The sequence below is a fragment of the Zonotrichia albicollis genome, chromosome 26 (assembly GCF_047830755.1).
Source record: "Zonotrichia albicollis isolate bZonAlb1 chromosome 26, bZonAlb1.hap1, whole genome shotgun sequence".
Classification (NCBI taxonomy): Eukaryota; Metazoa; Chordata; class Aves; order Passeriformes; family Passerellidae; genus Zonotrichia; species Zonotrichia albicollis.
The window spans coordinates 9,137,233-9,159,314 of NC_133844.1; the positions used below are offsets into that span (position 1 = coordinate 9,137,233).

The 22,082-nt window shown below is 59.2% G+C and overlaps 3 protein-coding genes across 3 annotated transcripts; 1 reads left to right on the forward strand and 2 right to left on the reverse strand.

Moving 5' to 3' along the window:
* Window positions 1-83: 83 nt before the first annotated feature.
* On the reverse strand, window positions 84-6,669 carry ELMOD3 (ELMO domain containing 3). The gene is made up of 10 exons (XM_074558969.1): window positions 5,739-6,669; window positions 5,403-5,472; window positions 5,049-5,111; window positions 4,763-4,854; window positions 4,534-4,657; window positions 3,828-3,950; window positions 3,155-3,285; window positions 2,613-2,689; window positions 2,006-2,133; window positions 84-1,568 (listed from the first exon to the last, which is right to left on the reverse strand). The coding sequence occupies exons 1-10, from the start codon at window positions 5,817-5,819 to the stop codon at window positions 1,414-1,416; spliced, it is 1,044 nt and encodes a 347-aa protein (XP_074415070.1). The 5' UTR covers window positions 5,820-6,669; the 3' UTR covers window positions 84-1,413.
* A 10-nt stretch (window positions 6,670-6,679) lies between these two features.
* Window positions 6,680-12,035, forward strand: RETSAT (retinol saturase). Its single transcript, XM_074558935.1, has 11 exons — window positions 6,680-6,969; window positions 7,228-7,410; window positions 8,080-8,324; window positions 8,755-8,956; window positions 9,257-9,454; window positions 9,537-9,656; window positions 10,298-10,436; window positions 10,551-10,660; window positions 10,910-11,076; window positions 11,364-11,523; window positions 11,890-12,035. Exons 1-11 carry the CDS (start codon window positions 6,795-6,797, stop codon window positions 12,033-12,035), a joined length of 1,845 nt encoding a protein of 614 aa, XP_074415036.1. The 5' UTR covers window positions 6,680-6,794.
* Window positions 12,036-15,117: 3,082 nt separating this feature from the next.
* Window positions 15,118-20,142, reverse strand: TGOLN2 (trans-golgi network protein 2). Its single transcript, XM_005496514.4, has 4 exons — window positions 19,982-20,142; window positions 18,400-19,628; window positions 17,846-17,929; window positions 15,118-17,347 (listed from the first exon to the last, which is right to left on the reverse strand). The coding sequence occupies exons 1-4, from the start codon at window positions 20,058-20,060 to the stop codon at window positions 17,342-17,344; spliced, it is 1,398 nt and encodes a 465-aa protein (XP_005496571.2). The 5' UTR covers window positions 20,061-20,142; the 3' UTR covers window positions 15,118-17,341.
* Between the last annotated feature and the right edge of the window lie 1,940 nt (window positions 20,143-22,082).

Sequence of the window (22,082 nt, forward strand, 5' to 3'; positions counted from 1 at the left end):
GCTCCGCCCCCGGGCGGCCCGGCCGGAACCGGGCCCGGCCCCGGCGGAACCAGCCCGGGTCAGCCCAGCACGGCCCCGGGGGGATCCCCGTCACCCCGGTTGCCGTCCCCAGCTGTGTCCGTCCCACGGCTCCAAACCCACGGGGTGCAGCGGCCTGGAGAGGCCAAAGAGGCCCCGGTTGACCTGCGGAGGGGCGGGGGCCTCGCACCTCCGGGACCACCCCGGGAAAAGGGGAAAAAAAAAAAAAAGAGAAAGGAGGGAAAGAGGAAAAAGGCAAACAAACTAGGAAAAGAGTGGTGGAGCCTCTTTCCCTTCTAACCTCTTTTTTCCTCATCTTTTTCTTCCTCCTTTTTTCCTTCTCCTATTTCTTTGTTTTCCGTCCTTTTTTCTTGTCTCCTTGGTTTTATTCTCCTTTTACCTTTTCTCTCATCTTTTCTATCCCCCCCTTATCCCAGATCTCAGATACCATTCCCAAATGTGTTCCCACAGGTGCAAGACTGCCCCGACCCCCCACCACATCTTTGTTCCCCCAAAACACCTGAAAAGGATTCCCCCTCCAATTTCCCCAATAATTCAAGATCAGGACAGCAAACCCCAACTCCAGGCTGCTTTTTTCTCCATTTATTTTACTTTTTTTTCCATCCAGGAGCATTCCCAGCCCCCGGGTATCATCGCCCTCTCAGCGGGGCTGGGGCCACAACGTTCCACTCTCCCCAGCTCCCACTTCTCCAAACCCCTCATTTCTCCCCAGATCTGGGCTTTGGGGGCTGCTTTTCCCCATGTTTAGGGCCTGGGGACATTCCCAAGCACTGGCCCTGAGCTCCCAGAGGGAATAACCCTTCCCCTCCTCCTTGGAGCTCTCAACCCTCGTTTCCTCCAGAGCATCTTTTCCACCCCAAAGTGACTCTGGGCACCACAGTCCTCCTTTCTTTCCCCCAGACACAGAGTCCAGTGGCAAACCCAAAACTCTCTTTCCCACCAGATCCCTCATCTCCCTCTTTAATAACTTTTTTGGGTGCTGACAGCCCACAGTGGCCCTGGGGGTCTGACACAGCCCCCCAAAGTGGGGGTCACCCATTCCTGGCGCTGCTGGGGTTGGGATGGGACCCAGGGACCCAGCACCTCCTTCCAGCTCCAGCTGGGCAGGGTTAGGACCCAGGTGGGACCCTGGGTTTGGGGTGGGGACAGGGACTGTCCCAGCAGCAGGCTGGGTGGCTCACGGAATCCCCTGCTCTGCCACCTCCTCCTCCTTTGCTTCCAGAAAGTTCCACCTGGAGCAGGCAAAATCCCGGCTCTGAGACCTCTCCTGGCCCTTCCTGAGCCCCCAAACCAGGGGAACACCCGTGTGTGTCCCTCCAAGGGCTGATCCACCAGCACAGTTCCCTGTGCAGGTCCCACTCCGTGCCAGAGCAGTCAGGCATCTCCCTCCAGCTGCACCCCAGGGTCACAAATGCTGCTGAAGTGGATCTGGGAGGAGGGAGGGGAGGGAGGCCGAAGGCCACGGCTCAGGTAGGCTTCCAGGGATTTCAGCAGCTGCCTCGGCTTCTTTTTGGTGGATAATTCCAGCTCTGGAAAGGGCAGAGGGGAAAAAGGTTGAGGGGAGCAGGCCTGGATGGTGCCAAGGGTCCAAACCATCCATGTCCTGACATTTTCCCTTGGGAAAGGGCATGCTGGTGCTTTCCTTGGGTGGAGGGAGCACAGTGCCAGCCTGAGCACCCTAAAATTGGGGTGCAGGGGAGATGGGGTGAAGCTGGACCCTGATTTCTGGGGGATGCACTGCTCCCACTGACAGCATTCCTCTCTGGAGTAAGTAATTCGTGGACAAGGGCTAAGCTATGGCTCCCAGCAGGGAATGTCCCCACGTGTCACCCACCTCGAGCATCCCCCTGGGGTGGAAAATGTGAGGAAAACCACCCCCGGGATAGGGAAAACTGGAAAAAGCTCAGCGTGGGGATTAAACTGGGAGTGTCCGTGGGCAGGGGAAGGAGCAGCCGTGCAGACAAACCCTTGAGGAAGAAGCCAGCGTTGGCCACGGTGCCGTGCTGCTGCTCCCAGAGGCGCGAGAGGCGCAGGAAGGCGGCGGCGTAGAGGTCGTTGAGCACCGCGATCACCTGCTGCCGCCGGTTGCACTCCCTGCAGGGGGAGCACAGACATTTCTGACAGTTCAAACTACTGGAAAAGTCTTTAAAAATCGGGTTCAGACCCTGCTGGTCTAGCTAAGATAGTAATAGGTTGGAAGTTCCCATGCAGAACAATGTTGGGAGTGAAGAGTCTGTTAACACAGACACCTACTCTTGGAGAGAAATAGAAATCTGCACTTCCATAAAAATTGATCTGTCCCATGAGAATCCACTAAGTGTAAACACTTGTAGATGGAGAGAGTCTTACACACACAGGCACTTTTTAACCAATTAATTGATTAGCAAGAAAACTACAAGCCAGTTGAAGTTACACATGAGACATGTGAAAACTGTGTGAAATGAGTTATGTGAATAAAGAAATGGCTTTTCTGCATGAAGAAATGGAGTGCCCTCTGGTTATCATTACAGCCACCTCCTGGGCAGGGGAACAGCCTGGGATGCAGCTTGAGAGCCCAAGCCAAGCCCGCTCACCGGGAGAGCCGCTCCTCCTGCAGCGCCTGGATCACGATCCGGGTGATGTTCACAGACATGATGCAGAAGGGAAAATTCTGGAAAACAGCCACAATCCCAGCATGAAGGAAGCTCAGCTGGAAAACCCTCCTCCTCTCTGGCCCTTTGACACTGCATCCATGCATCCGTGCTATCCATGCCCTGGGATAACAGTCCTACTGACCAAGGCTTGGATGGATGCTGAGGGCTGAGCCTATCTTGCACCCAGGCTTAAACTCGCACTAAAATGTCTCTACTCACTCCCATTTTCCTGTTGCCCAACTCTCCAGCCTGTTTATTCCACTCCAAGCCAGTATCAGATCCCTAAAATCCCATTCCCAACATAAATACAGCTCTGCTCCAGCCTGGATCAGGGCTCTTGGGCACCACCTTCTTCCCCTCATGAGGACAAGGTGGTTCAGCATCCCAAAAAAGCTCAGAAGAGAAGGTTTTGGTTCTTCCCCTTCCCAGAGCATTGGGAATTCCAAGGGAGACCCCCTGGCAGGGAGGGGGGAAGGTCATGCCTGGGTTTCATGGTGGGAGAGCTGGAAGATCTCCCGTGCCAGCGGCAGCGTCCGGGAATCCAGGACAAAGAACAGGATCTGCATCAGCCCCAGCATTCCTGTCCCACGCAGGTCAGTGCCAGGATCTGCACCTGGCAGGGTGAGGGACAGCCTGGAGTCACCCCCTGCCCCCTTCCCAGCTCCGTGGGGTGTTTATTCCCTGCACTCCCTGTCACTGCACCTCCAGAGCCCTGAGGGAAAGCTTTCAGGAAATTCCCTGATGGGGCCATCACCTGGGCATTAACCAGCCCCTGCCCCACCCCACCACTCCCACACCTCTCCAGGAATTACCAGCTTTTTTAGGAACGTGGTACTGGGGTGACCCTGCCAATCAGTCCAGATCTCGTACTGGGGCCAGTTTGATTTAATTCTTCTATGGACAAAGGGACTGAGAGTGCCCCTGGGAATTTTGTAGGGATATGGAGTGGGAGGATTGAGGTGATCAAAGCCTGGGGTCAGTTTTGGGGTCCAAGGAGGACATTGAGGTGCTGGAGATGCCCAAGGGAGGCCAGTGGGGCCGGCTCTGGAGCACAGCGAGTGCCTGAGGGAGCTGGGATGGAACGGGCAGGTTCCAGGGGAGGTCTGGGTGGATTTTGGGGATGTCCCCAGGCAAGAGGGCTGCTCCCTGCCCTACCCTGGAAGCCCAGCTCCTCCCAGTGTGCCCCGTAGCGCGGGCAGCCCAGCCTGGAGCGCGTCAGCTGCCGGTAGATGGTTTGCAGGATCCGCATGTGCACCCGCTCCGAGTCATCCAGGGCACCTGCAGGGAGGGAGCCAGAGCCCGGCTGCTCACAGCACTCCTGGCGTCTGTGACCAATCCCTCAGCACCCCAACAACAGCCCTTGGCCCCCAGAATCATTCATTGGCGTCTAAAAAACACCTCACGTCCTCCAGAAACCCTGTCATTACCTAAAAACACCCCTTGGCACTGTAAAACCCTCAGCAGCCAAACCCATGCCCCATGGCACCCTAAAAATCCCCCTCATTTCTCAAAACCACCTCTCAGCACCCAAAAGATGCCTCTTGGCGCTCAAAAGCCCCCAAACTCACCCCTCAACACCCTAAAAAAACCCAGAAAGTGTCCCTCAGTGCCCAAAAACAAACCTACACCCTCACAGCACTTAAAAAGCACAGCTTGTCACTTTAAAAACCCCCTCGGTGCCCAGAAAAGGCCCCTCTCCCCCAGAACCCATAGACCCAGGGTTCCCATTGTGTGTGTGCCCCCTCATGCCAAGGGAGCGGGTGATTCCCACCCCGTTCCCCCCGCGCTGAGGGGCAGAAGGGCCGTGCAGGCGGAGCTGCGCCCGTGGGGAGCGGGGATGGGGTCCAGCGGGGCCACTCACACTGTGCCATGGCCAGCGCCAGCTCCCGCTCGCCGCGGAGCTGCGGGCGCAGCCGGGGCGGCCCGCGCAGGCAGCGCAGCAGGGCAGCCAGGAAGCCGCGGCGCGCCGGGGCGCGGGCCGAGCCCTGCGGGAGAGAGAGGAGCCCGGAGCGCTCAGGGACGCGGCCCGAGGCGGGGCAGGGGCCGGCGCCCCTCTCGCGGCGAGGAGCGGGGCCGGAGCCCGGCCGTACCCGGCTGCAGGGCAGCTCCGCGCTCTGGAAGTGCTGCAGCGCCTCCGAGAAGGAAATCGGAGGGGGGGCCGCGCCCGAGGTGCCCCCCAACCCTGCAGGGAGGCAGGGAGAGGGTCAGACCCACGGAGCCCTGGTTTCAGCCCGAATTAACCCCGGTTCCAGGAGAAGGAAGCCGTGGGGAGCAAGGGGAAAAAGGAACCGGCCGCCCCCTCCTTCCCAAAGAACGCTCTCGCTTCGCCCCCACCCATCCGCAGCACCTTTCCCCCTTCCCAGTTAGTCCCAGTACCTGACTGGATCTCTTCCAGAGCCTCCCACTCCTCCTGGGCCTGGCGCTGCTCCTCGCTGATCCCTGCCCGAGGGAAGGGGTGCCGGAGTCACATCTGGGGGGCAGGCACGGAGTGGGGGGCTTCCCTCAGCCCCAGCCCCGCTCAGGACACCCTGGGGCTGAGTTTCCTCTTTTGCAAGGAAAATCCCGACCGGAGCCACCCCACAAGGTTTGTCTGGGGTGAGCTTGGGGAATGATCTGGGACCAGACTGATATTTGACGGAGACATCTCCCCTGCTTGATCCCTGGGGCTCGCAGGTGACTTTCCCACCAGGAAACGCCAGGACCGATCCAAGGGAGGCAGGAAAAGCTCACCAGGCGCTGGGGGCTGCCCGTCTGCGAGCACCAGCTCCTGCAGGACACCTCCCTGCCCCAGAGCTGGAATCTGAGGGGACAGAGGGAACAAACACAGCGTCACCCCCGCGGCAGACCCCAAACTCCCCACCCCAATCCCAAGCTTTCCCCCAGGGAACAGCTCCCGAGGGCTCAGGCCCCTTCAAGGAGGGTCTGCACCCTCAGGAGGATTTTATGTGGTTGTAACGGCAAAAATTGAGCAAGGGGGGGAAGAGGGGGGCTGGCACCCCCGAGGTGGGGGTCCCGCGGGGCTCGGCTGGGGGGGCTCCGGCCGGACACGCTCGGGACGGGACTTGCCGGGGGCACCACGCGCTGCTGCTCCTCCGGCCGCTCCTGTGGCCATTCCTCCGGCCGCTCCCAGCCCGCGGCGCCGGTCATGGCCTGCGGGAGAGAAGGGCTGGTGGCAACGGGGGCGTCCCGGCGACTGACACCCCCGCAGGAGCCCGTCCCAGCCCCGCTCAGCCCCTCAGGAGTCCGTTCCAGGCTCGTTCCACACCCGGTCCCGTTCCAGCCCCTCTGACCCCTCAGCTCCCGCAGCCCGAGGCCGCCGCACTGCGCAGGCGCAGCCTCGCTGCACGCTGGGAGCTGTAGTCCGCACCTCCGCCCGCCAGGGATGGCGCGCGGGACCACAATTCCCGGCGTGCACCGCGCGACGCGGAAACGGAGGCGCACGGGGCGGAGGCGTGGTTCGGTGGGCGGGGCGAATGTGGGTGGGGCGGGGCGAATGTGGGTGGGGCGGGGCGAATGTGGGTGGGGCGGGGCGGGGCCCAAGCGGCGGAGCTGAAACGGGGCCGGTGCCCGGAATGGGACTCGGGGCTCCCGGAGCCTGCAGAGGGGCGACCGGACCTGGCGACACCAGTGCCACCGCCCAGTGCCAGTCCCAGCTCCCAGAATGCCAGTGCCAGCTCCCGGTGTCGCCAGCTCTCAGTGCCAGCTCCTGGCGTCCAGTGTCAGCTCTCACTTCCCAGTCCTAGCTCCCGGTGCCCAATGCCACTTCCCAGCTCCCGGTGCCCAGGGTCAGTTCCCGGTGCCCAGTCCCAGTTCCCAGTGCGCAGTCTCAATTCCCAGTCCCCAGGACCAGCTCCCAGTGCCCAGGACCAGCTCCCGGTGCCCAATGCCACTTCCCGGTCCCAGCTCCCGGTGCCCAGTGCCAGCTCCCGGTGCGCAGTCTCAATTCTCAGTGCCCAAGGTCAATTCCCGGTGCCCAACGCCACTTCCCGGTCCCAGCTCCCAGTGCCCGCCCCCTCTCCTCCCCGCCGTCCCCCCGCCCCGTGCCGGAGCCACCCCCGTGCCCGCTGTTCCCGTTCGTGCCGCTGTTCCCGGCTCCCGGCACAGCGCGGCTCCCGCAGCACCATGTGGCTGCAGGCGCTGCTCTTCCTCGCCGCCCTTCTCCTCCTCCTCATCGCCCTCCTCTCGCTGGTGCTCCTGCGGGGCTCGGGCAGCCGCAACCCCTTCGCCACCGACAGCCGCCGCCCGCCCGGCCCGCTCGTCACCGACAAGGCGGTGCGCAGGACCGTCGTCAAGACAGGTACGGGACCCCCGGGGCCACTGAGCCCCCCGGCGGTGTCAGACCCGGGGTGGCATCGCCAGCCCCGGGTGGATCATCCCCGGGACAGGACCACTCCGGGCTGCCATTAACTTCCCGGAGCCATTGACATTGACATCCCTCGGGGTGGCACTGTCACCCCCAGGGTGGCATTGTCCCCCCAGTGTCCCTCCCTCTCCCGGCGGTTCCGGGGTCCCCGGTGCCGCGGGGACGCCCCGGTGACGCCGCCGTGTCCCGCAGTGTTCTCGGCAGAGAAGGTGCCGCCGGAGCTCGATGCCATCGTGGTGGGCAGCGGTATCGGCGGGCTGGCGGCCGCGGCGCTGCTGGCCAAGGCGGGCTGGCGGGTGCTGGTGCTGGAGCAGCACGGCAAGCTGGGCGGCTGCTGCCACACCTTCACCGAGAAGGGCTTCGAGTTCGATACCGGTACCGTGTTCGGGGCCCCCGAATCCCCCCGGGGCCCAGGGAGGGGCGGGGGACACCCTCAGGGTGGGAGCTCCCCTGCACACATCTCCTGTTACACAAACCATTCTGCTGCTCTTCACCCCAAAACCCCCAAATACCAAACCCCCAAATTCCCCACAGCTGTGTGGGAGCTCCTCTCTTCGTGTTACACAACCCGTTCCCACCCTCTTCGTGTTACACAACCCATTCTCCAGCTTTTCACCCCAAAACCCTCTGGGTGCAGGACACCAAGGCCCCTGTGTGGTTGCCAGCATGGGGAGTGTCACCTCAGGACATTTCTTGCTGGAAAACTTCTTGTGGTGAGACAAAGTCCAGCTCTGCGTGTCCCTGAATCTCCAGGATTGATTATTTACAGCAGAGATGGATAGCAAAGTGTAACAAAACTCAGAATTACCAGATAAAATCACTGTGGTCAGTGCCATTCACCCCAGCTTGGAGGCAGGTGTATCCCAGATTTTCCCTTTTCCTTCCACAGGGAGCTGGTGGGGTGGGGATGGATAAATGAGAGGTGGGTTTAGTGTGTCCTGGGGCAGGAAAATGAAAGAAAAAAGAGGTGAAAATAAAGGCAAACAAGAGGAAAATAAAGAAAAAAAAAAAAGAGGAAAATAAAGGAAAAAATATCTGTTTTAGGGATCCACTATGTGGGGCAGATGCAGGAGGGCTCCCTGATGCGGTTCCTGGTGGACCAGCTGACAGATGGGCAGCTGGAGTGGGCCCCACTGCCGGCCACCTACGATGCCGTGGTTCTGGGGGACCCCCAGGGCTCTGGCAAGACCTTCCACATCCACTCTGGGAAGAGGGAATATTTCCAGAGGCTGAAGGAGCAGTTCCCCGGGGAGGCCGCGGCCATCGATGAGTTCCAGCGCTTGGTGAAGGTGGGGTGACACCAGGGGAGCCCGGATCTGGGGGCCACACAACGAGGGGAGCATGATGGCATCACCCCAAAAGCGCTGGGAAACACACCAGTCTCAAAATCGGGCAAAATCGCCCCTTTCTGCCTCAAAAATGCAGCATCACGGATGTTTTGGGGGAGATTTCTTTAAAGAAGAAGTTCTTTAAGGAGTTGGGGCAGAGGTCTTTGAGGAAGCTTTTCTCAAGGACCATGTTTTTGGGGAAGTTTTTGGGGAGGAGCTCTCTGGAGGAGTTTCAATGGGGAAGCTTTTTGGCATAAGGTTCTCTTGAAGGAGGTTTTTGAGGGAGCCAGTACTCACTCCCCTTGCCCAGAGCTGCCCAGCAGTGAATTTAAGGGGAAAAACTGCTTTGCAGCGGTTAGCAGTGTGTCTGAGCCCCTGTTTCTCCCTGCAGAGTGCCGGCCGGGGGGTTGTGCTGCTGGGCATGCTGAAGATGCTCCCCAGGTTCCTGGCCAAGCTCCTCATCTGCTCCAGGCTGCTCCCACGGCTCTGCTCCTTCTCCCAGCTGGCCTCACGCAGCCTCAAGGAGGTGGTGGATGGTCTCACGCCCAACCCCGAGCTCCGGGCTGTCCTCAGCTACATCTTCCCCACCTATGGTAGGTGACCAGGAGGCCCTGGGGTGACGTTAAACCCTTTAGAAACAGGAAAAAGGTAAGAACCCCCTTTTTTGGAAGGTTTGCATGAATATTCTGGTGGATGCTTCGCCAGCATCCTCGTCCCCAAGTCACTGTCAGGTGACACATCCCCATTGCTCATCTCCATCTCTTTCCTTCTGCATTCCTCATCTCCCCCACGGGCTGACATCATTCCTGTAGATGGGGATGTACAAAGTGTGCCTCATCCTAAAACACTTAGGATAAGCTCCAAGCCCGTGATTTGCCCACTCCTTTTCCCAGGCGTGCTCCCCTCCAAGGCCAGCTTCTCCATGCACAGCATCCTGGTGAACCATTTCCTGCACGGCGCCTGGTACCCCAAGGGCGGCGCGGGGGAAATCGCCTTCCACACCATCCCCGTGATCCGCAGCGCCGGAGGAAACGTCTTTGGGAAGGCACCGGTGCAGAGGATCCTGCTGGACGCGCAGGGCAGAGCCTGCGGTGAGCACCGGGCTCGGGGCGCTCCCAAAGGGGGCTCCTTCCACCAGCGCCTCATTCTGCCCCCTCTGGATTCCCCCGCCAGGTGTGAGCGTCAGGAAAGGCCAGGACTCGGTGGAAATCTTTGCTCCCGTGGTCATTTCGGATGCCGGCATCTTCAACACCTACGAGCGGCTGCTGCCGGCGGAGGCGCGGGCTCTGCCGGGTGCGGCGTCAGCGCCGGCTCCGCCGGGGTTACGGCGCTAATGCCGCGCTGAGCCCCGGGGCAAAGCCGATTTACCAATTAACACTGCGAACCCCCCGGCGCTCCCGTGCCAAGCCCTGCAAACCCAGCCCCGGGCGCTCCTTTCTTCACGGGGGTCTCGTTCTGCTTAAATTAACCGGCCCGAATTGGCTGTGGTTTGGTGCGGGGATTCCATAAAATACACAGTGCAGGGCCCCGAAATCCGTGGGAGTTGGTGGAATGTCCTAGAAGATCTTCTGGAAGGGGCGGGGATGAGGGGAAGGGGACAGAGGTGCTTGGGAAGTGTCACAGCCAGGTGAAAGAGTCATAGGTGGAAAGGGCACAGTCAGATGGAAGGGTCACAGGTGGAAAGGGCACAGTCAGGTGGAAGGGTGACAGCCAGGTGGAAGGGTGGCAGTCAGATGGAAGGGTCACAGGTGGGTGGAAGGGTCACAGGTGGGTGGATGGGTCACGGACAGGTGGAAAGGGGATGGTTTGTGTGGGTAGGAAGGGTCAGGGTTTGGTGGGAAAGCACCAGGATTGGAGAAGCCACTTCTCTGTATCCAGGAATCCTAGAAAAGCCTGATTTCTCCCCTAATTGCCCTTTTCCCCCCACGCTGCAGAGATCCAGTCCCAGCTCCACATGCTGACCCCTGGCGAGGGCGGCTTCACCGTCTTCGTGGGCCTCAGCGGCTCCAGGGAGGAGCTGGGGCTGGAGGCCACCAACTACTTCATGTTCCCCGGGAACGACCTGGACGGAATGTAGGTTTGGCTTCGCCTTGGATGTGCTTGGCTGAGCGTGAGGAGATGGATTCCTGGGCAGTGACTCGGGGAGCTGTGCCCTGAGCCCCAGCTCAGCCCTTCCCTCTCCTGCAGCATGCAGCGCTACCTGGCTTCATCCAGAGAGGAAGCTGCCAACAACATCCCCTTGCTCTTTGTCACCTCGCCGTCAGCCAAGGACCCCACCTGGGAAATGAGGCACCCAGGTGAGGCTGACACTGACCACAAACGCTTTTGAGGGGTTTCAAAACTCCTGTTGGGGTTTGGTGATCCCAAACAAGGAGCTTCCACTCAGCCATCCATGGGCAAAGCTGCTGAGTACGGGGCTCATGGAATGCATCTGGATGAAGGACATGGAACCCCAAAGATCTGGGGACATCCCCCGGGTTTGGGGCAGTGACAGGGTGGGATGAGGGTGGGCAAGGGACAAGCACCCCAGCCTTGTCCTCCTGCAGGTAAATCCACGCTGGCCATCGTCACCTTCGCCAGGTACGAGTGGTTCGAGGAGTGGAAGGACAAGCAGGTCCACAAGAGGGGGGATGACTACGAGGACCTGAAGAAGACTTTTGTGGATGCCATCATGCAGACTGTCTACAAGCTCTACCCTCGCATCGAGGGCCGGGTGAGGAAACATGAGCTTCAGGAGTCCTAAACTCAGATTCAGGAGTCCCAAACTTGGGGTTCAGGGGTCCTAAACACAGGGTTCAGGGTTCTCCTCTACCTACCCAATGACTGTGGAGTCATGGAATGGTTTGGGTTGGAAAAGACCTTAAAGCTCATCCAGTTCCACCCCATCATGAGCAGGGACACCTTCCACCAGACCAGCTTGCTCCAGTCCCCATCCAACCTGGGCAGACCTGGGTGACCATCCCAGGATGACCACCCTGTCCCTGTCCCTGTCCCCCACAGATCGAGTACCTCTCGGGTGGCACTCCCCTCACCAACCAGCACTACATTGCCAGTCCCCACGGCGAGTTCTACGGCGCTGACCACGGCATCCCGCGGCTGCAGGCCGAGGCCATTGCCACCGTGCGGGCGGACACGGCCGTGCCCAACCTCTACCTGACAGGTGACAGGGCCACCGGGCGTCCTCGGAGCAGGACAGCTCCGGGGGAGCGGGATGGGGCGAGGAAAACCTGCAATCCTGAAATGGAGCAGAGCAAAGAGCCGCTGTGGGGCAATGGGATAACGCCTGGAAAAGCAGAGCTCCAGGGGAGGAGGGAAGGCTGCGCTCCCCCAGCTCTGGGGCTGTCCCCTGCCCAGGGCACGGTGGGGATCTCCTGCTGGAGACAAGGGAAGGGGGCTGTGGTTCAGAGCCCAGGGATGGTGCGGGGCAGCTGGAGGGTGATGCCCAAACCCCCACTGATGCTGGCTAGGACAGAGTGGGGACTGAGGGCTGCTCTCAGGGGACCTCATTGCTGCTCCCTCCTTGCAGGGCAGGATTTGTGCCTGGGGGGCTTCATGGGGGCCCTGCAGGGAGCCCTCATCTGCGCCAGCACCATCCTCAAGCGCAACCTGTACGCGGACGTGGCGCGGCTGAAGATGCGCCTGCAGGCCACCAGCAGCAAGAAGGGAGACTAAAGGCTGCCATCCCCCCAGCAGGGCCCTGCTCCCCAGCACAGCACCCCAGCTCACCCTCACCTGCCACGCGCCTGTAGCAGACCCGTCTCTGTGCCCAGCTGAGGGATTTCATCCGGGGCGATGCCGTTCCCATGCCCAGACAGATTGTGTTGGACCTCACCCCCCTAAAAAATGCACCCCCTTCCACCATCATGTCAGTGCTGGTCCCTGGCCATGAAGGGAGTGCCCAGGAGCTGTTGTGGCCAGGAGAGAAGTCAAGATAACCCCAAAACACCAGCAGCTCCCGTGGCTGCTTGACCCCATTGTGATCACTGACCCCAGCCAAGGCCCCCAACCAAAGCCCACCTCCACCTGCAGCCCCAGCCAAAGCCCCCAGCCAAAGCCCACCTACCCCTGCAGCCCCAGCCAAAGCCCCCAGCCAAAGCCCACCTACCCCTGCAGCCCCAGGGCTGTCTGAGAGCCTGCAGGCTGTCCATTGCTTCCAGAGTCATTCCCCAGCCCTCCAGAATTCCCAGTGTTCGGGTGCTGCTCTCCCCCCACCTTGCCCCAAGGCATCCGTGCTCCTTTAGCAGCAACAAAGTCCTTCTGTCTGCTGGTAAAAGCTTGGGAACAGGATGAAAGTCCTCTCCAGATGGGAAGGGAGGCACGTGAGACTGGAAGCAATAAAATAGTGATCATGAAACTGGGGTTTGTGCCTCATGATGGGTCAGTGGGGCTGGGGGTACTGAGGGAGAAGGGAAAGGAAAGAATGGAATGTGCTGATGGAGCATGGAAAAACATGGAAGCATGGAAAAACAGAGGCCAGAGGCAGCTGCTGAGCAGGAAGCAGTGTGACCGAGCAGGGAATAGTGTGACCGTGCTGGAAAGGAGCCCTGGAAAGAGGCTTGAAGGCTGATCTGGCAAAGAGGATTAGATCACTGAGCAGAGAGATAATTCAGTGATGGGATGGGATTTGCAGAGAAGGTGAGCTCAGCCAGGGGAGATCACCCAGAGCCAGCCCCTCGAGGAGCCCAGGGCACAGCAGGGAACTGGGGAGGCGGCTCTGGCACCTCCAGCCCAGCTGAGACCCCACCTGGGGGCACTGCAGAGCTTCCCCCAGCTCTACTCCAACACCAGAGGGATGTGGAGCTTCTGGAGCGAGTCCAGGAGGGGGAAAATGGGGGTGCTCACCTGGAGAAGGCTGCAGGGAGAGCTCAGAGCCCTTCCAGGAGAGCTGGAGAGGGACTGGGGACGGGGATGGAGGGACAGCACACAGGGAATGGCAGGGATGGATGGGAGATTGGCAACGAGGAACTGGACCCCTGGCAGAAGAGCCAGGTCCTCTTCCCAGGGACCCTCTGGAGAGCAGAAACATCTGATTTAGGCCCAGAACAGTGCAGTGACACCCAACCTTCCCCCTGCAGCTCCAAGGAGATCCAAACCTGCCTCTCCTCCTGCTTTTCTCACCCCAAGGAGCTCCAACCCTGCAAATGCCATCTCAGTCATGCTGGTGGTGTTTTAACCCACACAAACAGTCCCAGGCCATGGAATCGGTCATGCAGAGGCAAAGCTGATGTGTTTGCTTGGCCGGTGCCCTGCCCATAAGGAAAATACCTGCTGTGAGATCAGCCCAGGTTCAGCTGTTTGCCCAGGAGGCCGTGCAGGACGCAAAGCCTTCAGGAGAGGAAGATGAGGTCAAACAAACCCGGGGAGGTTAATGGGGTTTGCAGGCTAGGGGGGCAGAGGGGAGCTCAGGGAGTGGCTGCAGCAGCATTTCACAGAACCCTGGAATGCTCTGGGCTGGAAAAGCCCTGACACCACCAAGTCCAGCTGCCAAGAGTGCCCCGTGTCCCCAGGTGCCACATCCACACAGCTGCTGAATCACCCAGGGATGGGGTCCCCACCCCTGCTCAGGGCCTGGGGTGGAGGAATCTTCCCAAAATCCAGCCTGGCACAGCTTGAGGCTGTTTGCTCCCATCCTGTCCCCTGTTGGCAGAGCCCAGCCCCAGCTGGGGAGAGCTGCACTCTGCAGAGCAGCACAGCCCAGCCCTGTGCCCACTTTCACCCAGTTTCTCATGCATGAGAGCTCCTCCGCCCTCGGGGCCTCTCTGCTGAGCTGCCTCTATCACAATGTCTCACTCCTGCCCGGATAAGAGGGCCCAGCCCAGTTGGCAAAGCGTTTCTGATTTTATTTGGCATTATTTCCACTCGTGGACTTTGGCTCGGGGGCAGCCACCCCCGCATGGCCCCACGGGCACTGCCCAGCCCCGGGGTGCCCCCAGTGCTTCCTGCACCACGACAGGACCCGTCCTGCCTGCCAAAGCCCTCTGGGGCCCTTCCAGCCCTCTGAGATGCGGGTGGGAGCAGCCAGGGGGTTCCTGAGTTTTTGGGGATTCACCCTAAGCACACAGAGCAGTGCTCTGAGCCCCTGGCAGCAGGGCTGGGAGCTGAGGGGTCTGAAAGGTCCCTCCCAACCCCACATCCCCATGGGATTCTCCCTTTGATCCCCCATTTTCACCCTTATTTCCTGCTGCAAGCTGTGAGTAACCCATTCCCAGGAAAACCAGGGGCTCTCCCTGCTCGCAGCCGGGCCTGGAGGAGAGGGGAGGGCGGGATTCGCTCCTGGCAGGGAAAGGAGGGACTTTATCCCAAACCCGCCCCGGAGTGCCCTCAGCATGCCCTGGGCACCTTCTCCTCCCGCTCCACACCTCTCCAGCTGCTCCAAGCAGCTGGGACACGCTGGCACTGCCCTCTGGGGCTCTCTGCAGGACAAAGCAGAAATCCCAGGGCAGAGCTCAGGACTAAGCTGTGTCCAGAGCAGTTTAATCTCCTCTTGGGCCCTGACCTGAGAGCACCCAGTGGAGCTGGGCTGACACTGGGCCCTGGAAAGCAGACTGGAAACTTCAAATCCGCTCTGGCCCGGGCCTGTCTGGGCTCCTTCCGGCCGCACACGGGGCTCTGAGCACAGACAGCTCCACAAAAACAGGGCTTTTTGTAAAAAAACCTTATTTTGCATAAAGAGGAGCCACCCTGCACCTTTGGTGCCAGGTGTCAATGAAAACCACGCAAAGAACGTGCAAAAAAAACAAAACCAAGAGAGAAGTGAAAACTCAACCTTTTGTGTCTTTTTTAATCCATTTACTGATTTCACCACACAGAAAATTAAAAAAAAAACAACAGTACAAAGAGTTGTAAAAAATTCTGATCCTTCCAAGCAAGGTGCATTGCGCTGCAGCAGAAAACAAATCATGTGCTGGCTCAAGCCTAAACAGTAGGAATATTTGGCAAAAACCCCTCTGTACCAACAGACACGTGTGTCCAAAGGGAAAAGGTCCTGTGCACCTTGATCCCTTTGGGACACGTGGCACAAACACCATAAACCTCAACAAACTGGAGCAGCCCCAGAGATTTGGGGCAGCCCAGGCAGAACACAGCAGCCTCGGGAAGTGCTGGTGGGGAGATTTTGGGGGAAAAGCCCCCAGTTCAGCCTGCTGCGAGCCCTGCCTGTCCCCAGACCCTGAGCTGTGTCCCCACCACCCCAAGGAATGCTTGGCTCAGCCTGGGATCGATGCTCCAGCTCCAGATGATCCCCTGCCCTGCTGGCAGCAGGGTGGGATTCCCACAGCCTGGAGCAAGAGAGGGTTTGAAACAGCTCCCAGCACAGAAAAGCAAGCAGACAGTGAAAAAATAGAAAGCCTTTCTAAATTATTATTCAATTAAAAAACCAACACAGCAGGACCAAGCCGGCGTAGAGCACTCACACTCCAAAAAGCACACACACACTCCAAACCCCTGGCCAGAGCAGCACACGGAGCCCCACACGCTGCAGCAGGGTTTGTGTCCCTGCTGTGCCCAGGGGGCAGAAGTGTCCCCCTCCCCAAGGGGCTGATCCCAGCCTGGCTGGTCCCCCAGGGGCTCTGGGGCAGCAGGGTCCCACCCTTTATCCCCAGAGCTGCATTCCCAGCCCTGCTTCCCTTTCCCTCCCTCCAAACAACTCCTGCAAGTCCTTTCAGCACCCTGGATGTCTCCTAGGGAAACCCTGAGAACTCTTCAAAGCCAAGAGGGACTCTGGGGCTTGCCAAGAGCCAGCAGAAAGAGAAAGGGTGGTTTTAGGGTTTGGAGAAGGCCAGGCCCTCTCTCCCCTCTTGGAATGAACCATTAACAAATCAAAACTAGAGCTGCAGCTTTCACAGTGACCAGGAAACAGCTCTGCCCTTGTCCAGGGTGACCACAGGGCGAGGAGCTGATTGTTCCCAAGCCTGGCAAGGCCAGAAAAATTTAATTGAATTTTTTAACCATTTAACGGGAATTTAACCATCCTGGGACTCTTCCATGCAGTCAGTGCAGGACTGGCACACGCCTGGCACCCGATGTGGCGCAGCTGGGTACCCACGTGAGGAGCTCTGGGCTCCTCAGATCCTTTTTCTTCTGGAAAAATCTAAACCAGGAGCTAAGCAGGTGCTTTGTGCCCTCTCCAGAAACATCCCAGCTTGGAGAAACCTGTGGGGAGCAGAGCTGCAGGAATGAAAACCTCACAGGTGTAAGTGGGGCACCAACCCTTGGGCTGACCAGCACCAGTCCAGCACTGGAGGGACTGGGAGCCTCCCTCATCCCAAACCCCTCAGGGATTGACATTCCCTCCTTGCTACACCTGACAAGGGCAGGAAGCAATGTTCCCATCTGAATCCCTGAGCCATCAGGGCACGGATTGCCCGGCCTGCCCCCTCCTCCACCACACCACAACCAACACCCGCAGTGCACACAGCTGAACTGGGAGCACTGGGAGCACTGGGAGGGGAGAGACCTGCATGGAGCACGACGGGTTTGAGCTACAAAAACTGCTTCAGCATGGACAGAGGCCTGTGTGAGAAAGGGAAGCTGGGTGTGAGGCTGATCAGGGAGAGAAACCCCAAATCTGAGTCAGGGCTGGGTCAATGCCAAACAAGAGAACCCGGGTGCTCCCAACCTGAGCACCCAAACCCAGCAGGTGGAGAAGGAGGGGCAGGAGGAGACCGAGGCAGCTCCGTGCCCAGGAAGGGACAGTCCTGTGGCTCATTGTGCAGCAGATCCTCAATTCCCCCCAAAAGGAGGGGTCAGTCCAGCAGATGGCAAATCCCATTGCACTGGGACACAAATCCTGGGTCTGGCTTTTCCAGCAGCCAAACGCCCAGGGGGAAAACAAGGCAGCTGGGAAAGGAGCAATTCAGGGAAGTGAGAGGTTTTATCAAGGTGCAGGTGCAAAACAAAAAGCGTCTCCCCTCGTTCCTTCCCGTGGGCTGGAATCCAGCTGTGGCAGCACTGCATCCCCACCATCCTCTGAGCAGGAATCAGATCTGGAAAGGCAAAAGGAAAGGCTGGGACTGCCTGGAAGCTCTCAGTTACTCTGCTGCTCTGTCCAGGCTTCAGAGGGCTGAGAAGCTCCCAAAGCAAGCATGAGCTCCTGCCTTTGCTTTCCTAACTTCCCTATGGTAGAAAATAGTTACAGGCACATCTGAAGGGCAAGAGGTGGAACAAGGTTTCAAGGGAGAGAAGAAAGGGATTTCTCCACAAATCCTACCCTTCTCCCTCTAAAATCCTCTCTGACAAGTCATTAGATCAGTGACAAAGTCATCCAGCACAGCCCAGCTCCCATCTGTGCCCTGGGGCAGCTCTGCCAGCACTCCTCAGTCTCACTTTCTCCATTTCCTGGCAAAACCCTGTTTCTGCATCAAACTGAGCTTCCCAAACTGCCTCAGCTGGGCCTTTGGGACCCTTTCTAATGCACAGGGACAATATTTTGTGTTTCCAACACGCACCAGGCACACCAACCCCCACTTTGGGCTGGCTCTCACCTTCTGATCCAGTCTCTGATAATCACCAGATTTGGGCCGCCGACCAGTTTTGGATCTTTTTCCTTCCAGAGCAAAAGCAATGATCTTTGGAGAGAGAAAAACGGAGACGGGGTGAGTGGAACAGCAGCTTCCAACACAGGCTCACCTTTGCTCCCACAACCCTTTTCCTGTGACCCAGAACTTGAAACATGAAAATGGCAGCACTCAACCATTCCTAAAATGGATAATGAGGTTTGCACAACAATCACAAAACAGTAAGAATTTTTTTTTTTTTTTGTCCTCCCTCAAAACCAGCTTTATGTGAGGAAAAACAACCCCAACCTTGTAATGCTACAGAAATCTGTCAGGAGGAAACTGTCAGAGATAAGATGGAGGGATCCACACCCCTTTGTGGTTTGCACCTCGCAGCTGAAACCTGCAGCAGAGCTGAGAACACCCAGCTCTGTGTCGCACCACATCCAGCCCCATTCCTGGCCACAGGAACCCAGACCAAACTGGGAGATACTGGTGAGGAACCAGTCTGGAGGAGGGGAAAGGGCTGGCAGGGTGCTCACCTTGCGTTTGTTGTGGTAGGCCACGTACAGGGCTGCCACAATGACAGCTGTGGTCACCAGGTAGGCAAAGAAGTGGCTGCTCTCCGAGCGGGGCCTGGGCAGGGAGGGGACACTCCTGTCCCTGTCCTGCTCCTGGGAGGGGTCACTGCCCTCCTCAGCCTTGGCCACCTCCTCCAGGGTGCTCTCTTCGTTCTCCAGGGAGCTGTCACCGTCCACAGCAGGGGCAGCAGAGTGTGACACGGCGCTCTGCTCCTCCTGGGAGGTCTGAGCACTGTCCTGGCCGTGGGGCTGCTCGCCAGCAGCACTGCCCGGGCTCTCAGCCTGGGCCTGCTGCCCTCCTTGGCTGCTGGCCCCGTTGGCAGCCTTGTTCTTGTCACTGTCATCCTGGGTGGTGCCACTCTGGGTGTTGCCCTTCTCCTGGTTGGTGCCATCCTGGTTGGTGTTGTCCTGGGTGTTGCTGCTCTGGTTGGTGATGCCATTTGTGTTTTTGCTGTCCTTGCCATCAGTGCCCTTGTTGTTGTTGGGCTCGTCCTTGTTGGTGCTGTCCTGGTTAGTGCTCTGCTTGGTGCTGCCATTTGTGTTCTCACTGCCCTTCTCACTGCCGTTCTTGTCCTTGTCATCCTCGCTGTCCTTCTCCTTGGTGCCCTCTGCCTGGTTGCCAGCCTGGCCGTTCTTGCTGACATTGTTCTGCTGATTGTTTTCATTCTGGCTGCTGCTTTCACCGTTAGTGCTGGTCGCTGTGTTGCCCTGGCCACCAGTGGCACTGCTTTGGCCGCCTGTGTTGGCAGTGTTGGACTCTTTACCGTTCTGGCCATCACTGCCCTGCCCCTCACTGCCTGTCTTGCCTGTGTTACCACTGTCCGTGTTACCGCTGTTGCTGCTCTGGCTTCCACCTCCTTGTCCCCCGCCTCCTTCATTGCTGGTTCCATCCCTGCCATTGGCACCTTGGCCCTCCTGAGCAGTCTCTGTGTCGCTGCCTCTCTGTGACTCCTCTTTCTTCTTGTCGTCGTTGCTGCCATTTTCAGTCACACTGTTGTCCTGCTGTTTGTTTGCCGTGTTTTCACCCGTGTTGGTCCCACCGCTCGTGTCTGGTTGGGCATTGCCATTGTCGGAGTTACCGTTGTTTTGCCGCCCGTCTCCATTCCCTGGGGCTGTGTTCACTGTGTTGGTGTGTTCCCCGTTGTCACCTGCTCCGGCTCCCTGAGACACCGCGGGAGATCCGCCGCCGTCTGCAGCGGCAAACACGGGAAGCACGGTCAGAGGCACCGGGGGGAGACCCCGAGAGGGGCGGCGGGACCCGGGGGACACGGCACCGGAGCGGGGGAGCCCAGAGGGGAGCACGGGGACGGGAACCTCGGGGGAGCGGGGGTTACCGAGGGCGGAGGGGGAACCCCGGTGAACCTCGGGGGGAACGGAGATCAGGGGTTACCGAGGGTGGGGGGAGGGAACCCTCGGTGACCGAACGCGGCGGAACCCCAAGGGCAGAGGAAGCCCCCAAACCGAGCGCGGTGCCTGACCCCACCCGGCCCCAGGGTTTCGGTGCCCCCTCCCGCCCTCGCGGCAGTGTCCTGGCGCGGCGTACCGGCGGCGCAGAGCCCCAGGAGCAGCAGGAGCAGCACCGAGAGCACCGACAGTAGCGGCAGCGCCCGCGGGGCCTCCATGGCGGGCGGGCCCTCAGCGCCGGCTCGACCGCTTCCGGGCGCGGCTCTCGCGAGAGCGGGGAGGGAGCGAAGACGGTATTATATTTGCATATTCGGGCGGAGCATTTCTCTGTGGGGCGGGGCCTGTTAAGGGGCGGGGTTGTGGGCGTGTTCGAGAGTGGGCTGGCTTGTTCCGGTTGGGGGCGGGGCTTGGGGAGTCCCTTTGGGAGGCGGTTGGCGCCCTCTGGCGGTCATAGCCGAATTTTGGGGTAAAACCCAAGGGTTTGGGGTAAAACCCAGGGGTTTAGGGTAAAACCCGCCGGTTCGGAATCTGTTTCCCGGCCCTGAGATCCCGGGGCCGGCAGTCAGTGAGAAAGGCAGTGACTGCAGCCCCAGACCAGCTGTGGAATGGGCGAGGCTGGGGACAGCCAGCAGGAAATCGAGGCTCTTTTCCTTTTCCCTTTCCTTTCCCTTTCCTCCAGACAGCTTTGGGGAACCTGCTGGTTTTGGATAACACGCTATTTTTCGGGTATTATTTTATATTTTTTTTAATACCCTGTTGTTTTTCAGATATTTAAATTTTTTTGATACCTGTTACTTTTCAGATGCTGCTTCGTTTTTTGGATAACCTGTTGTCTTTCTTTTTTGGCCCAAGCAGGCTTGTCTTGTTCCACAGCAGCGATTCCCAGTGGAGCAGGAAACTATCAGCAGGCACCCAGGACTGTTCACTTCTTTCAGTTTATCTGGTTTAGACGGTTAAATCTCCTTTCTCTGGGCTGAATATCCAGGAATCTGTCTCCAGCAGGGATCACACTGTTCCATGGGTCCATGGCCCGCTGCAGTTTCTCCTAAAACAGAGGAAAAACATCACATAGAAACCAACGCAGAGAACAATCCTCCTTGGAGTGTGGCGGGAGATGCGGCTGAATTTCTCCTCTCATGGTTTCCTTTTCCCGATCCCCGGGGAATCTCAGCTCCATTCAGCACATTCCAGCAGCCCCTGCTGTCCGTGCCAGCCTTCCCAGGGAGACCAGAGCAGCTGGCCCAGCGCTTTTCGGGGGATTTCAACAGAAAACCGAGGCTGTTTCTCATGCTCGGCCTCCACCCACCCCCTGGAAGTGCAGAGTGGCTGAGCTCAGGCCGAGTTTGTGCCCATGGGGTTGGGATTCTGCCCGTGGGCAGCGCAGGATCCAGCATTGCTGAGGATGAGGAGGAGCAGTGACCTCCCCTTGCCTCCTGTCCATGGATCCTGGGGTACCCCAGGCTGGGAGGGACCCCGGGGTGCAGCCGCAGGACCCCCCAACACCTGAGCCCGTTCTCACCTGGGCACAGCTCCATCCCACCTTCAGCTTTGGGGCGTCCTCTGCTCTCACCAATCCCCGCAAATTCACTTTTTGGGGATGGCTCTCTCCAGGAGCAGGCTGGACGCTCAGATCTGGCCCTAATTAGCGCTAATTGGGGGGTTTTCACCGCTGTCCCGAGGTCTGGTGTCAGGATAATAAAGTCCTCACCTCGCCCGACGTGTCCGCATCCCCCAGCCCGCCCCGTCCCCCCCGAGGGCTAATCTGCTCGGGATAAAGGATCAAAAGGAGGAACAATTAGCAAATGGAAGAATTTAATGACGCTAATTAAAATGTATTAAGTGTAGCCAGTGCCTCTGCAGCAGCTGCTCTGGCAGGAGCCCCGAGGACAGCACGGGAGCCGCAGCCTCACCCCGGACATCTGGCGCGCCCCCGAGAAGGAAAAAGGGGGTTTGGAGCAACCTCGGAGCCCGTGCTGCAGCCCCTAATTAGCTCCATCTCGGCAGGAGACCCCCGGGACCTCATTAGGCTTTTCAATTAGTGCCTGGCCAGCCTGCAGGGGGGCAGGGCTGCAATTAAACCAGCGGGAGGGGGTGGCAGGAGGAGCCCCGCGGCCAGAAAAGAGCCAGGAGAGCGCCCAAGGTGTCCTTCGAGCAGCCACGAGAGCTCCAGGTGCTCCCAAGGTGTCCCAAAAGCTCTCCTGGATCCCCTTTGGGCACATCTAGAGAGCCAAACCCTGTTG